The 15,838-nt window shown below is 49.6% G+C and overlaps 1 protein-coding gene across 3 annotated transcripts; it reads right to left on the bottom strand.

Annotated features, from left to right (window-relative positions):
- Nucleotides 1–3,664: 3,664 nt before the first annotated feature.
- On the bottom strand, nucleotides 3,665–11,274 carry Tbxt (T-box transcription factor T). Of its 3 annotated transcripts, none has more exons than XM_032896342.1 (8): nucleotides 10,962–11,274; nucleotides 10,274–10,538; nucleotides 9,493–9,627; nucleotides 8,689–8,750; nucleotides 8,521–8,582; nucleotides 6,973–7,146; nucleotides 5,790–5,919; nucleotides 3,665–4,527 (listed from the first exon to the last, which is right to left on the bottom strand). In XM_032896342.1, exons 1-8 carry the CDS (start codon nucleotides 11,165–11,167, stop codon nucleotides 4,251–4,253), a joined length of 1,311 nt encoding a protein of 436 aa, XP_032752233.1. In that variant the 5' UTR covers nucleotides 11,168–11,274; the 3' UTR covers nucleotides 3,665–4,250. The 3 variants fall into 3 exon arrangements, with proteins under 3 accessions (XP_032752233.1, XP_032752232.1, XP_032752235.1); XM_032896341.1 differs by having other exon boundaries at nucleotides 4,251–4,527; nucleotides 6,973–7,149; XM_032896344.1 differs by lacking the exon at nucleotides 6,973–7,146 and having other exon boundaries at nucleotides 4,251–4,527.
- Between the last annotated feature and the right edge of the window lie 4,564 nt (nucleotides 11,275–15,838).

Raw genomic sequence — 15,838 nt, 5'->3', positions numbered from 1 at the left:
TGAACTTTCTTTCAGTCACCATGCCTTCCCCACCATGAGGAACTCAGAAACCATGATCCAAAATAAACCAATTCTCTCTTAAGTAATTCTGTCCAATATTTTGTAATGTCAATAAGAAGAGTAACTCATACAGGAAGCTCTTACAGTAAAAGTGTTTGTTGTTGTTGCTATTGTTGTTGAGGTTGTGAAAAGCCTCAATGTGTGTTCTGTAGACCTTTGGGAACTGCCTATGAGAATAATGTGGAAGACCTGAGAAATGCAGACTAGAACAGGAATGCTGGATGCAAAGATTTATGGGAAATTCTGGTGGGAGTGTGGGGAATGAGCCCACCAGTATCAATGTGTAGCAGAGACTGCTCCTAAGGCTTCAGATGCAACATGACTGGACCGTACTACCTTTTATTCACATTACATCCAGACATAGGATCTAGCTGTCTTGTGTCTGTCTGAAAAGGGAGGCAGAATTCAAAGTAATGGGTTCATTTGTGGTAGACTAAGTTTCAAGACAGTACCTGGGCACAGTTACTGCAGGCTGCTTTTAGACATGTTTATAATGAGGATCGAGAGGGAAAAGATGAGCAAAAGGATTTGAAGATGGGAGTTATCGATGCTATAGAAAATATAACTGTTAAAAAGATTAGGGATAGGCTTGGACAGATGGCTCCGCAGTTAAGAGCACTGTCTGCTCTCCCAGAGGTCTTGAGTTCAATACCCAGCAACCACAGGGTGGTCACGACTATGTATTCTGGGATTTGATGCCCTTTTCTGATACGCAGTTGTACATGCAGATAGAGCACTCATACACATAAAATTAATAAATCCATTTTTAAAAACGATTAATGCTATCATTGAAAGGATGAATTGCTGTCAAAAGTCTCAGGGGGTAAAAATGCTAATTCATTTGAGAGTGCCTGAAACAAACAAGACTCCAGGGCACCATGCTAGAAACCGGTTGCATAGAGAAATGGTTTGGGGGTTCAGCCACAGACATTCAGAGGCCACTACAGGTTTGACAGAAAGTAATTTGGCTGTTTCTTGAGCTGGCGGCAAGACGTTGAAACATCCTGGTGGTTACTGTTGGGAAGTGTTTATTCTGCCCTGGGGAAGTGCTCCCCCTACCCCGGAGTCTCCAAAAGGACAGGATTCCTCTCAAGTAGAAGTTAGCAGGGATGCATAGAAAAACCTCAGAACCTCTGAGGTAGGCAAGGTTTAGGAAGAGTGTACTTGGATATAAGGCTCTAAAAAAGTGACTCTGATAAGCCTTTCAGTAGAGAAAATATTCTACCGGATGAAGCTTCCCCCTCATCCTTGGGCAGGGAAGACACACCCACTCCTGCTCCCACTCTATGATCTGATTTATATTTGCTTTCGTTTGTATTGTTTTTAAGAGAATTTTTCTATCCATGTTAATAAACATTATTAATTTGCCTTTCTTGTTTTTAGAATCAAGTTTGGGGACCAGAAAGGTGGCTCAGTGGTTAGGGGCACTTGCTGCTCTTACAGGCCATACAGGTTCAGTTCCTAGCCTCCTCCCAAGCCTTAGACATGTGTCAGTCTCTCAGGTATCTCTCTCTCAGGTGGCTTAGCTGGTCTAAGAGACCATGCAGCAGTATCTCAACCCAAGACCCCATCAACAGAGCTGCTGTCCAAGTCCTACAACACCACGGCACACCTGGCCTTCTGCCTGCTCTCCAAAGCCTTCTCACAGGCATGCTAAATACTTTCTCCGACGTCACATGTGAAGAGCCTGAAGCTTGGGAGGGAAAAGGTAACCTCCTCAGGTCTCCGCCAAGTAAAGCAAATTAACAGGGCACTCCTCCCTCAGTCACAGAGGCCCCTGCCCACGTCAATCTCAGCCTAAAATATTCAGTGGAAATTTTCAGAAATAAACCACTGATGAGGTTTAAATTGTGCACTGCTTTGAGTAATGTGGTTAAAACCTTGCTCCAGGGGCTGGAGAGACGGTTCAGCAGTGAGCTCACTGGTCCCTCTTGCAGAGGACCTGGATTCGGTTCCCAGCACCCACGTGGTAGCTCGCAACCATCTGGAATTCCAGGTCCAGACCTAATACTCCCTTGTGGCCACTGTGGGTACTGTACACACTTGGCATGCAGACATGCATGCAGATCAAACACTCAGAATCATAAAAGTAAATTAAAAAAATTTAAAAAAGCAATCTTGCACAAGTCTGATCCATCACACCGAGGTTAATCTTCTTTCTGTCCAGAAAACCCAGCCTTACACTCTACTCCAGCCCCTCTTACACATCTGTGTAGACATCGGGGTTTCCCGACATACCAACACAGTATGACTTATCTTCACTCAGCACAGCAAATGAGTGGCAGTGACTTTATTATAATGTCCTATAATAACTACTCACTTTTATTATTGTTTATTATTATTATTATTATTATTATTATTATCTTGCAATGCTTAATTATGGATGGGTGGGCAGGTCAATAGACGGACAGACAGATGGACAGATGCATGGGGAAAACCATACATACTCATACTACCCATGGTTTCAGATGTTTAACAGATGTTAGATCCTATCCCCTGTGGATGAAGGAAGAATGTTGAACTCAAATCTTTTCATTTTATGGCCCCTTGTTTCCACTTTATTACCAGAAAGATTGGTACTGCTTCTCTAATTGAAATCTGAATACGTCTATGAAGTTAAGCGGGCTGGGAGATGCCCACTGCTGTGCATAGAACTTGCCCCACTATGATGCAAGGTTCCTCTCAGAGGAGACGGAGGGCTCAATCAAGGGCATGATCACAAGGTAGGACTCGATCACAGGGTGGGAGTTGTCACAGGGTGACACCTGCTCCTACTCAGACTGCTCAAAGTCATGCCCACAATCTCAGCACCAAAATACAGGAAAATGCAGCTGTTTACACTGAAATCCCACATCCTAGTCTTCAAGTAGCAGCCACTTCCCGTCCTCAACATGGTGTGAAGAAGTCAGTGCTGCAGGGTGCACCCCCAACCCTCAGCCTCTTCCTATTTCATACTTAGTGTGCGCACTCTCCAAGCAGGACTCCTGCTTCACTGGTGGCCAAACTGGCCATCTGCAGCCTTAAGAAAGCAGACGTTTAGATTAAACCAAGACCACGGTCAGACTATGGATGCTGCCAGTGGAGAGATTACCCCTGGGACACGCAGCATCTCCCCACCAATGAAAAAGAGCCAGTGATCCCAAGAGCCATGGGCAGACAGGTTCCTATGGCAACTACACTTAATATTAATCCACTTTTATCAACTCATGTATGCCCTTTTGTGTCAGGTGGCTATCCTGGATTTTATGACATTAGCAGGTTTCAATCCTGACATGCACATTCGTCTATGACTCAATGTTACTTAAAGGTACATCATTTTGCTTTTTTTTTTTTCTCTTTCTTTTTTTTTTTTTCGGAGCTGGGGACCGAACCCAGGGCCTTGTGCTTGCTAGGCAAGAGCTCTACCACTGAGCTAAATCCCCTACCCTCGCTTTTTTTTTTTTTTAAGCCGTTAGATTACATAGGTACAGGAAACACATACCTTCAGTTCCACCACTGATTTCGCTACAACCTTAACGTTCATAGCAGGTTAAAGTACTAAGTATCTGGGGGAGAAAGCCCTTCCCAAAAGAAGACCCGTACAGAACAACCTGTAAAGCCCAGGTGCTGTATATTGCCTTTATTGTGCAGAAAAGGCTTCCTGCAGATTGTCTTTGGTTACTTTGTCAACAAAAAAGTATCACACAGTTGACTTCCCAGCACAAAAAGCTACACGTGCTTAAAGTAGGCATCTTCCAGAGGGCAGAACAGTTTCCGGTTCAGTTACAATCCGCTGGCTATGGTGTTTCTGTCCCCAAATTAACTACTCTAAAGCGACAAGGGAGGACATTAGAAGTGTGCCTTGTGTCTCACTAAAGTAGGACAAATTCCAGTATTTCCAAGTCACTTCTATGTTGAAGAGAAATACAAGGTATAGGACCCTAGGCAAAGGACTCTGACTTGCAGTCACAGGAAATTGGACCACAGCCTCCTCTCTGCCCCTGGCCTCACAATGTAGGACACATCACTACTGCAGGTGTTAAGCAAGAGGTGGGACAAGATAATAAGACATGTACTGTTGCTCTTATTTGAAAATGGAGCTGTTGGTAGCAAGCTTTTTTCCCCTTGTCCCAAGAGCCTGCCATGTTGTGCCTAGAAGATCCAGTTGACACTGGTTGCTACAAGTCTCAGCACATGGAGGAGAGTTCAATTCACATGGATGGAGGCGACACGGGTGTCCACGAGGCTATGAGAAGGCTTTGGGCCGTGTCATACTGGCTGTCAGAAATGTCTGTGACGGTAGCAGCCCCCTCATACATCGGGGAGCCAGAGGATGAGGACGTGGCGGCTGAGACCGTGTGCGTCAGGGGTGCGTAGTGTGCAGGGGAGCCTCTAAAGAACTGGGCTCCCAGCCCGTTGGACACCCCAGCTGTCTGGGAGCCTGGGGTGATGGTACCATTGCTCACAGACCAGAGGCTGGGGTACTGGCTGAAACAGAGAAAACAGAAGTCAGGGGCCTAGGAAGAGGTTGCGAATGAGCTACACCTGGATGAGGTGTGGGGGAAGGGCCGGTTTTAGAACATTGTTGTCCATGCTTGCATCACATGGCTGTGCAGTGTCTCCACTATTACCACATGGATAGAAGCTACTGTGTCAAATAAAATCAACAAGGTATGCACAGTCAACGTTAGCATCCCGAGTCCTGCTGAAAGGGACTCTGGCAAGTAGCTCTATGCTCATTGGCATACAGAATTCGTACTGAGCACCAAGGCATTGTGTCCCCAACCACACCACCCCGATCCCCAATATCCACAGAAGAAAGTGTCCCTTAGAATTGCTGGCCCAGGCTCATCCAGTAGACAGGAGGGATTAGCGCATCAACATGGGGCAATATACAAGGGACCTCAGGGCCATTGAGAAGTTTGTCATCTTATATTGGCTTTAAGAGCAGGTTAAGGTGGATTTAGTAATACCTGCCAATAACCCCAACAACTAAGGAGGCTGAGGCAGGAGAATCAAGACCTTGAGCTCTAGGCTGTGTAATGAATTCAAAGCCAGCCTGAGACACTATGTCAAAACAAAGCAAAACCAACCAACCAAAGAAACACTAGACAACTGAATTCTTACTAGTAAAGGGCTTTCTCCAAAACTAAAATAGCTAGGACCTTACAGAAATGTTTAATGTTCTAGACCACTAGTGCTCAATCTGTGGGTTGTGACCCCTTTATCTAATATCCAGATATTTACCTTATATTTCATAACAAAAATGGCAGTTATGAAGTAGCAACAAAATAATCTTATAGTTGGGGAGGTCACAACATGAGGAACTGTGGTAAAGAGACACAGCACTGGGAAGGTTGAGAACACTGCTTTAGACATTTGAGGTCAAGCTGCATGGTGGCTGGCTCACTTCTCTGAGAACTGTCCGGAAATCAGTGTCTTCGGGTTCCTCTCCTCAGTGGAGATTATGTATTGGCATCCAGCTTTGCAGTTCCTTGCTATTGTTTCAGTACCCTGGAGAGCTAACACGCCTGAAGGCAATGTATCACCAGCAGCCGGTTCTCAGCACAGTACTAAGGACTCTTACTCCTTTGTCCACAGAAAAAGTCAAGAAATGGGTTGCCTTTGGTGACTAAGGTTCTTCTGCACTGTTACTTTAAACTACCCATGCCATCTTCATCAGCCTGAGACACTGAGGTTGGGGCTACTTAATACCTTTTTACATATAGTCCCTCCCCAGACATACATACCTAGAGCCAGTAGGTGGGCTGGCGTTATGACTCACGGGCAGCATGCTGGTGTGGGCAGGCACTCCGAGGCTAGACCAGTTGTCATGGGACTGCAGCATGGACAGGCATGCAGATGAATTGTCGGCATAGGCTGAGGGATGTGGAGAGGGGAAGTTACCCGACAGGACTTCCAAAAGGAATAAAATGTAACAAAATGTATCAACTACAGGCCTGCCCACCCAACACTACCAACGAAAGCTACCTGAGTAGACTGGGAGAGCAAGACCCCTAGCCTGCTGAGTTCACTGGTGTGGCAATATTTATTATCAATGTTAATTATTAGAAAATACCCCACTTAACCTAAGATGTCTCATCCCACGAGATGTCCTGCGGGCAGTGATATTGCTGGTCTTTCTTTTTATCTTTATGCTATTTATTATTTTTGTGGCATTGCGGATCAGATTCAGAACCTCTCGAATGCTAGTCAAGTGCCAAGCCACTAAGTGACACCCTAGCCTGGAATGTTTCATTTTTGAAGTAAATAAAAAATACTTGCTACGTTAGCTCGTCTTTCCCATAGAGGCTCGGACTGGCTATGGAAACCATGACCTCACCAAATTAAAAATATGATCTCCCCACCTCAGAGCCCAGCCTCTGGTGGAGTCTCCAAGGCTGTTGCCTTTCATTTTGAATCAGTTGTAATTGCTTAATTGTTTTATGGTGTTCTTTAGCCATTTTCCCCTCCCTCTGGAGCAGACAAAGGTTTGGTCTGAGCAGACAAGTGTTAGAGAATCTGCCAGAGGTCTCAAACTGTCCTGGGGCTGGCAATCCATCTTCTGAGTCCAGAGTGGACCAAAAACGTGCCTGGTTCTCAGGTGACACCCATGCTGAGGGCCTGGGTTCTACACCTGGAGAGTCTGTGGTCTGGTCAGGAATGTTGGTACCTGGCTAATCCAATATGGTCACTTTAGAGAGGTTGGTGGGACATCTAAACCAGGGACCCACTCTGGGGCTCAAGCTATGGCTCCATGGAAAGATCCAGACAGCCGTCTTCAAAGCCTGGAGCATATTCTGAGGAACCTTGACCAAGTCTCTTCAGGAGCCACTAGGAGCTGGGTTCCCTATCTTGCGGCCCTATAGAAATGCCTCTCCAGAAGGATCCTCCCACTACCCCAAAGCTGGTGAATGGAGGTTCAGAACCTACTTGGAGAGTTGTTCCGATGAGCATAAGGGCTGGGGTAGGGCGATGACCGGTGGTTCCTCAGAGCCGGGTACCTCTCACAGCCATGTGTGGAGGGGAGAGAGAGCGAACCTCCAAACTGAGGATGGGAGCTGGCAGGTGGACAGAGGGTGCCAGCTCCAGGAACAAGCCACCCCCCTGCTGTGAGAAAAGCATGCTGGGTAACTGGCCCTTGCTTGAGACTCAGTCCTGTCCTAGCTCTAACCTGGGAGATTCTGGAACTGAAGAATAACCAGTATCCCTCCCTCGGGGCAGACTAGTCTCCAAGTGTCCCTGTGGAGCGTCACACGATGTCTGGGATGCCAGCACTCTTGAGAGGCCCAAGCTAATCCCATAGCCCTGTTTACAAGATTAGACCTAAGACCTCTCCCAGAATAAAATGTCAAAGGGATCGAGTATGAAGATAGAGGACCTCAGTGGGCCCCAGGTAGGACCCAGGAGGCCCCTGACAGGTGCTGAAGCCAGTAGCCATGCTCCTGCCTCAAGAATAGTGAGTGGATCCATTTCCTATTTATTCCTTTCTGTTCTGACTCCACCACATTCTCTCCACTACGCTTCCAAGATAGATCTATCCACTGAAACTAATTTTGCACTCCTACTGTACCCAGACAGTTCTTCAGATGATACTTGAGGAAGATACACGTGTCCACACAGCCCTGGTGTGACCCCAAACACAGTCCATGTCTTCCTGGTCAAGTGAGTCACAACAGGGCCCTGTCTGTTAAATTCATTTGTTAAGGGGTTGGGGATTTAGCTCAGTGGTAGAGCGCTTGCCTAGGAAGCACAAGGCCCTGGGTTCGGTCCCCAGCTCCGAAAAAAAGAACCAAAAAAAAAAAAAATTCATTTGTTAAATTTGTTTGGAAGAGGACATTAAAATACCGGTTTAGACTAGCTGGTCATCATTTAAGGGCAGAGGGCTAGGCTGGTCTGGCAGCCACGGGAGTAGCCTGCAAGACTCTTCTCTTCCTTAGCAATGACTTCGATGTTTGGAGATCCCTCCCTGAAAAGAGGGAGGGGGCCAGGTCTTTTCTCTCCCCGTGTGCCTGCAAGGATCTGCACCCATCATGCCTAGAAAACCTCCTGAAGCAGAATTTTTAAAGAACTAGCCACCATCGAAGCCACCAAACTCAGGAGCCACAGGAACTGAGCAAGGGTCACTCATGTGTGTCTCCAAAGATAGTCATTCAGTTTTCAGCCACTAATAAGTGAAAGCCATCTCCAAGGGGGTGGGGTGTGATAGCTGAACCCTCATCACCCCCAAATCTAAACTCCCAGAAGTCCACTCCACCCTGGCTGCAGCTGAACAAAACAAACAAATCAAGAGTTCTTTCCGCCTGCCAGGGTCCAAAGCCCAGAATAGTTAGGCAGCTTCCAAAGCAAAGGGCATGTGCCCAGGGCACAAAGAGCCTTCCTGCCATCCCAGACACCCAAAGCTTCCCTGTGGGTTCTAATTCTAACAAGTCTAGACCGGAAACAAGGCAGAGAGGGATATGGGGGTGCAACAAACCGTACATTGGGAATATCCCGGCTGCTGGCAGTCCCCTGGCTCCTCCATTACATCTTTGTGGTCATTTCTGCCAAAAAGTATTGGGAATGGTCAAAAGAAGAGGGGCCTGGAGGCAGTGGGTAGCCTTCTTTGCACAAAGTCCTCTGCCCCAGGAGTGCGGTTAGAACTCTCACCTTTCTTTTGCATCAAGGAAGGCTTTAGCAAACGGGTTGTATTTAATTTTAAGGGCCGTAATCTGAAAAACAAGAAATATATTTACTAATACAATGTTTGTTACCAGAGGGTTTGATGGGGGGATGGGGGGATGGAGAAGCATCCTAGGCCTGTCAATCCAGGGGTTAGGATGCTGAGGCAAGAGGACTGTGAACTGAAGGATATCCTGGGCTACATAGCAACCATCAAATGGGGGGCACACTACCAAAGAAGAAAGGAAATTGAGAAAGCACAGGACCCAGTTAGAGTGTTCAAATGAATCGGTCTTTGTTTTTCTATCTGTGTCTGAAAGGGCTGAGGAATCACAAAGAAATGCAATTTGTAAGTGAAACTCACAATATCACGTTGCGATATCCCAACAATAACACGTCTAGTCCGGACATAGCCTGGAGTTGCTGTGACGTTAAGGTCCACAGCAGCAGCCCTGGTGACTAGCGACACATTTTCTGTGATTTGGGGTTAGAAGTAAGGACCCTTGACTGCCTTTGCCAGGACTTCACGCTGCTGAGATATGGGACTGTAGCTCCCTGGCCTCAAGGTTTTAAAACCGTGAGGTTGTGGTTCACGCGCCTTTCAAGCATGTTGTAGATGTGTATTAGATCGTTTGAGATTAACAACGTGCTCAAAAGAGTATTTTAAACTTGTTCCCTCCTAGCCACCGAAGTAGTAAATCTGAACTAAATCTTGCCTGTCTTCTGTACTATGGCTTTACCTCCCAGTCCCCAGGACAGGCGGGGTGAGGGGACTCCCTTCAGAAGCCTCACCTCCTCATTCTGGTAGGCAGTCACCGCTATGAACTGGGTCTCAGGAAAGCAGTGGCTGGTGATCATGCGTTGCGGGCCCCCAACTCTCACGATGTGAATCCGAGGTTCATACTTATGCAAGGAGTTCAGCATGATCTGCAGGAGAAGTTAAGGATCAAGAATGGAGACCTGCGCCTACCTTAATACCACAGCATCCACCAGGAACTGATCAATAAGAAACGTATCCAGCTGCAAATGTCTCCAGGAAACTGCCAGCAGTATGGAGGGTATGGGGTCCATTTTACCCAACGGCTTCCCACAGATGGTCTGGAACTGGGATGAGAGGTATACTACACCCTATTAAACCCTGTCAGCATAAGGCCACAAACAACTTTAAATGCCTGGCTTGGTCGCAACTTGGAGTGAGTTCTCTTGGAACAGGCCCCAATTAAAGACTTTTCAGAAGAGTGGAATGTGCACGTTTGTGTGTGTTCCCTTTTGACTTTAAAAGTGACTGAGGATTCAGAGTCAAAGCTCACCTAGGGCCAGAGTTGGTTCCCAAGCCTCAGGCCTTTATCAACCCTTCCAGAGTGAGTGAGGACTCCCAGTCCCCTTCTCCGGGCCCTGGTATAACCCTCATCAGCTTAATATAAACAGTACTAAAGATTTAATTGGGGAAGGCCACGGTGGCTTCTGTGGGGCTGACAAAGGCTGAGGGAGCCTTTCTAAGCTCCCAGGCTGGGAGTGGTAAAGCCTCTCCCCTCTGGCCCCGGGCCCTCAGCTGTCTCCTGCATTGTCTTACCTGTCCTCCTCCATTGAGTTTGTTGGTGAGTTTGACTTTGCTGAAAGACACAGGCGCCTTCATCCAGTGGGCCCCGAAATTGGGCGAGTCTGGGTGGATGTAGACGCAGCTGGGCGCCTGAGGCTCTGGTTTGCCCCCAGGTACCCACTCCCCATTCACATACTTCCAGCGGTGGTTGTCAGCCGCTACGAAGTCCAGCAGGAAGGAATACATGGCATTGGGGTCCAGACCTGACACATTTACCTTCAGCACCGGGAACATCCTCCTGGAAAAGACGGTGCACAGCAGGAGGACCCATCCGTTGGAGAGAGGAAGCCTGCACAAAGTGTTGCCGTCCAGAGAGGACCCTCTGCAATGCGAACTTCTTTGCCCAGGCTTTCTCAGTCCTGGAACCAAATCGCCTCTCCCACTCAACCACGGGCTTTTGAGACTGCAGAGGGACAAATCTAGCCAAGGTTAAACCTGGCCACACCAGTGTACACCTAGGAACCCTAGAATTCTAGAATACCTCCTTCCTCCCCAGGTTTCGTCAGGGAAAGTTTCAGAGAAACCAGGGTTAGGAATCCCCTGGGGGCTGTTAACTCATAGGGAAAAACAGGAAGAAACAAGCTGAGTGGGGGGGAAAAGGTGCTCTCCCCCAAGGGGCGCTCTCCAGGCCCCAGACTGGCGGCTTGCCGCACGCACCTACCTGCCGTTCTTGGTCACAATCATCTCATTAGTTAGCTCCTTGAAGCGCAGCCACAGCTCGCTCTCCTCCAGGCCCACTCGCAGTTCACGTTCGGTGGGGTCGCCCTTCTCGCTGCCCGCCTGCAGCTCGCTCTCCACGGCGCTGAGCAGGTGATCCACTCGGTACTGCAGGCTCTTCCCTGCGCTCTCTGTGCCCGGGGAGCTCATCCTCCCGCCACCCTCTCCACCGCCCTGGAGTCTTGACTCCCTACCCAACAGCCACCTTCACTTCTCTCGCCACCACTTTTCCAAGAAAAAGGATCACTCTGCGAAGCCCAAAGATTACACCTGGGTCCCAGCACATTCGCCAAAGGAGGACCGGGACCGAGATGTGGGGGGAAGGGGGCGGGGATGGGGGTAAGGGCCTGGGGAGCCGTGGTTCCACTTGAACTCCCGCAAGGCGCGACAAGAGTAAGTCTCTGGGGAGAAAATGGGTCCCCCCCCATAAATACATCCGAGGTGGCCTCGCAGGGGGGCGCGGCGGATTGGGCGGGACACCCTTTGAAGTACCGAGCAGCTGCCCATTGGCGGTGCGCGGCCATATCAGACCGGCCGGGCGGGCCCGGAGGCTGGGGGCCAACAATGGGCTCCCGCGCGCGCTTCCTGTAAGGAAAGCGTCGGGCGCAGTCCCGACACCCCCGCCCTCCCCCAAATGTTTGCACCTCCATCAAAGCGGCGGGGCGGACCCTGGGGAGGGAGGGGGAGGGCGAGAAGCCGGGCCGGAGCTACCCAGGTCCGCGGCTTCCAGAGCGGCTGCTAAACTCTCCACTCCCACGCGCACTCCGCACTCTCCAAGTGCACTCCAGCGCCTATGGCTGTGCCCCGCGGAGTGTCCACGCTGCGCGCACCTGTGCGGGACCACGGCGGATCGGCGTCTCCCAGGTCTCCTTGACCTCTTCGAAGCCTCAGCCTCCCAAAGTGTAGCAGCTTCGGGACACATCCCCTCGCCCGTGGACTGCCACTAACTCCCCACCTCGGCGTCCGTGCCCCCAACGACCTTCACCTGCAGAGAGAGGGAAGCTCAATGCGGATCTGTCCCGAGAGGGAAATAGACGAACAGATAGCGACCCTAGTAGGAGGCGTCCTCGCGTCCCACATAAAAGCTGGACTTAGACTGTGGATGAGCCTGCACCGAATGTGGCCCCGGGAGTCCCTGGTCTCTTTGCTCCGGGGATTGTTGGAACGCACGCTGCGCGCGTTTCCCTACCCGCCTGGCCATGCGGTGTGGGCAGCAGTTGGTTTATTACCTCTCGGTGAGAACCTCAGCCAGAGAGTGAGGGGAAGGTGACAAAGAGCAGGAAATAGTTCAATGGGGTCTCTTTAAACAATAACATTCCTCTAAAACGGGAGCCCAGGAAGCGGGAAGGAAGCTGGAGCTCGCGCCCAGTTCTTTAACGAGGGTCTGGGTTTCAGCCTCCGTTTCCCCGTCTTCCACGCGCCCATCCCACCCCGAAGCTCCTTGGGGGAGGCCCCTGAATCAGGTGGGGGCACTTAATTCTGAGTCCGTTGCCTCTCTGAGAGTCTCCCTAGGAAGTCTTGGGGGTCCGAGTTGTGGAGCAAGCCAGGCCCCCGGCTCCGAGTTCTACCTGCCCCTACTTCTGGGAGAGAGGGTTTTCCAGGAGCCAACCTCAGGGGAAGGTACTCCGGAGTGGGATGGGGACGTGTCCTGGACTACCCTCCGCTGCCCTTTCCCACTGACTACTGGGTTGCTCGGTTGCTCTTCTGTAGTCTAGGATATAAAGAAATCTGAGGCTGACCGGAGGGGGATGCTTCCTTTGACAGAGACACCAAAAGGATCTCCTTTGTGCCCAACCCCGAGCCTCCTGCAACGCCCACCAGCCAGTTTGTGTTGTGGGTTTGCGGAAGTATACAAGGGAGATACCATCTTTTCTCCCTCGGAGACCCTAAGGTCTGAGGGCACTTGGAATAAATCTAGGTCAAGGGGGACGTGAAAGTCGAGGGAGGCTGGGTCCGAAAGTGACTGAAGATAGCTAACCTGTGGAGTGAGGGCGGAGCCGGCCCTGGGAATGTGGTTGCTCAAAGATGGATTTTCTCCATCGTTCAGGAAGCTGGTGGAAGATTGCTCTGGAACTGTTCTCCAAACAGAAGGAGGCAAATAAATGTTACTTTTTCTACCGTGAGCAGTGAAATCTCTCCACTCCACACATGCGCGAAGCCACATCCCCGGTTTAGGGATAAAAGCGACTCTTTCTAGGCTTAGCTATTCTGTCCCTACTCTCTTCTGTGAATAGTGTCTGCCTGATCTTTGTCCCCAGAAAGTTGTCCCCAGCCTTTCGGAGAAGGGCTGCAGTGCAGGACAATTTACAGCCAAAAACACCCTCCAGGCCAGCGGTAAAGAATTCCCAGTTACTAACCTGCGCTTCCCTGGGAGAGGCGTGGCCTCACCGCTACTCGCTGCTTCTCTCTCAAGTTGGCGGTCCTAGGGAAGCCTCAACCACCCCAGAAAAGCTTCGTGCCTGGGCCTCTACAGGGCAACATTCCCACCACGAGCAAACAAAGGGAAAGGCCCAGGAACCATAAATGTATACCCGTCGCAATTCCGGGGGGTGGGGGGAGCAGTTTCCCTGGTCTCACCACTTTTCAGACAACAAAGCCCCCTTTCCTTTGGAGCTGGTATGGGTCCTGACCTCACAACTCCAGAGTCTTCTTTCTTGAAAGAAAGGGGGGATTATAATATATATCCATGTTGCAGAACACAGATACATAGATACATGAGCCCTAATAACTTCACCTTGTACCAACCTAGTCCTTCTCCACTTCCTGTTTCCCCAAGATGACACAGGATTCCCAAATCCCAGGTCAGTGTAGAGACAGCTTCAATGAAAACAATCCTGTCACCAAACAATGAAAGAAAATGGTGGCTTCGGTGAGTGCTTTTAAAAGAGCACAATTCTTTAGTCTGCTTAACACTGAACTTTAAAGGGGACATTATGTTGTTTTCAGTGGCCGTGGTTTTGTAGAAAAGAAAATAGAAGGGCCTTTAAAATGAGACAGCAGAACTATATGTGGCTGGTCATTGTGACTGTAGGAAGAGAGTCACCAGGCTTTAGAGGTTCCAAGCTGCAAGCAAGAGGGAGGTGCTACCCTGTGCAAGGGCAGAACTGGGCGAGGGGTAACTGAAGAAGGTGTTTCTCAGGTCCAATCCTATCCTAGCTGTACTCATGAGTCAGAGTTCTGGTGGTTTAGGGACAGGAGTTGACACATTGAAAACAAATAAACCAGCCAACGTTTCTCGGGAAACCTCCCCACTCTTTGAATCCAAGACTCAAGAGGGGACTCTGTGGCCACTGGCTTCTAGGGAGGGTAGTTCTAGTCTCTACAGCCTCCACACCCAAGCTTTCCACGCCCAGTGGGTTCAGGCCTCCTCAGGAGTAAGTCAGGAGAAGCTCTTGCCCCATTCTTGTCTCGGTGCAGGTCTCCATGCAAGCCTCCAGTAATCTGTGCCTGGGAATGACAAGCCCAGCCTATTTTCTGTTTCTCCTGCTTCTCCCCTGAGGTGTTTCATCTCTGGTCCTTCTGCACGGATTGAGTGGTGTGTGAAGTATTTGCACCACACCACCCTATCAATTTGTCTCTAAGTCACTCTTGGGTTTTACTGCCTCCCATGCAGATTTTATTTCTTTGCTGTCCCTTTGAGTTTCAGGCGGTCCTTGTTCCCCCTGAGTCTCTGCCATGCTATTTCTTCCAAGGTCTTCTGTGGCAGCCTTTTGCTTGTTGGGCTGTTTGTGCTTCCTAGCGGCCACCAGGTTCTGCCTTATACTCAGGACTGAAGGCTGTTTTCTGTGACCAATGTTGGTTCTTTCTTTTTAGTCTTGGGCTGTTCTCCTGGCCTCTCCATTAGCCTTTAGTCCTTTCAGGGGAGACTTCATGGTGTTTCTCCTTCCTCCACTCAAGCCGGACTAGGTCTGAGATAAGTGACTCCACTCAGATGGAGTGCCTCATCTCACATCTTCTCGAACCCAGGGATGGTCATGGAAGGCAGCTGTAACTGTGTCCAGGAGGAGCGGCCACCACACTGAAACCCGCCTGCAAGTGGTGTGACCTACAGCCGACCCAGACCCGGCAGCCCTGCACACCTTCTAAAGACAGGTGCCACAGAAGTTCGGCCATTTTTGTTTTTTTCTATCTGTGTTGTTCTGTTTCCTATTAACTATGAACTGGGCCCTCAAGAAAGAGCTATCTCAGAGGAAATAGAGGTAGATAGAGGCAAGCTCAGAGTTCCTCCAGAAATCATTACAGGAGCTCAATCATTTAGTGAAAGGTTGTATACAAGGAATTTGTACAGGAGATTTCTCCCTCCTGCCCCCCATTATATACAAACCACCAGGTGTCACAGCAGGATCTTCGCTCCAGCTAGGACCTGACATTCACCTAGGATAGCAGAGACACAGGAGGGTTTGTGCCAAGCTCCCTTGGGAACCTGGGTCAAGTGTATAAAGTTCCTCTAGGTCCAGGGGCCACACTGGAATCCTCTATACCTAGAGTGCTTGAGAAAGCTGAAGGCCGGGACCCCGCAGGAGAACGGCAAACTGAGACAGAGCCTAATTTAAATGACAGAGAAGACTCAGCAGTTACTGAGAAAGAACTACAGAGAGGGAGGTCAGAGGTCAGAGCTTCAGGTGTGTGTGTGTGTGTGTGTGTGTGTGTGTGTTCAAATAAAGAACGGGAAAGCTCAGGATGAGCCCAAAGGAAGACTCTGAGAGGATGGACGCCTGCAGGCTTCTTATACAGGGGGAAATTTGATGATCTCCAGGGTCCGGATGGAAGGAATTTATAGTCCCACAACAATCCTGGAGGAGAAGAGCATTGATTTAGAGG

This window comes from Rattus rattus, chromosome 2, assembly GCF_011064425.1.
Source record: "Rattus rattus isolate New Zealand chromosome 2, Rrattus_CSIRO_v1, whole genome shotgun sequence".
In the NCBI taxonomy this organism is placed as follows: Eukaryota; Metazoa; Chordata; class Mammalia; order Rodentia; family Muridae; genus Rattus; species Rattus rattus.
This window is presented reverse-complemented; position numbering and strand designations above follow the sequence as displayed.

Bases quoted from the DNA above. Each gene is read 5' to 3' on its own strand.
- Tbxt (XM_032896341.1), bottom strand. From the start codon at position 11,167: ATGAGCTCCCCGGGCACAGAGAGCGCAGGGAAGAGCCTGCAGTACCGA. The intron at 5,920-6,972 runs GTAGGTTCTGAA...CACATCCCTCAG, and splicing joins TCATCGGAACAACTCTCCAA to CCTATGCCGACAATTCATCT. The intron at 4,528-5,789 runs GTATGTATGTCT...TCTCTGTTTCAG, and splicing joins AGCCCACCTACTGGCTCTAG to CCAGTACCCCAGCCTCTGGT.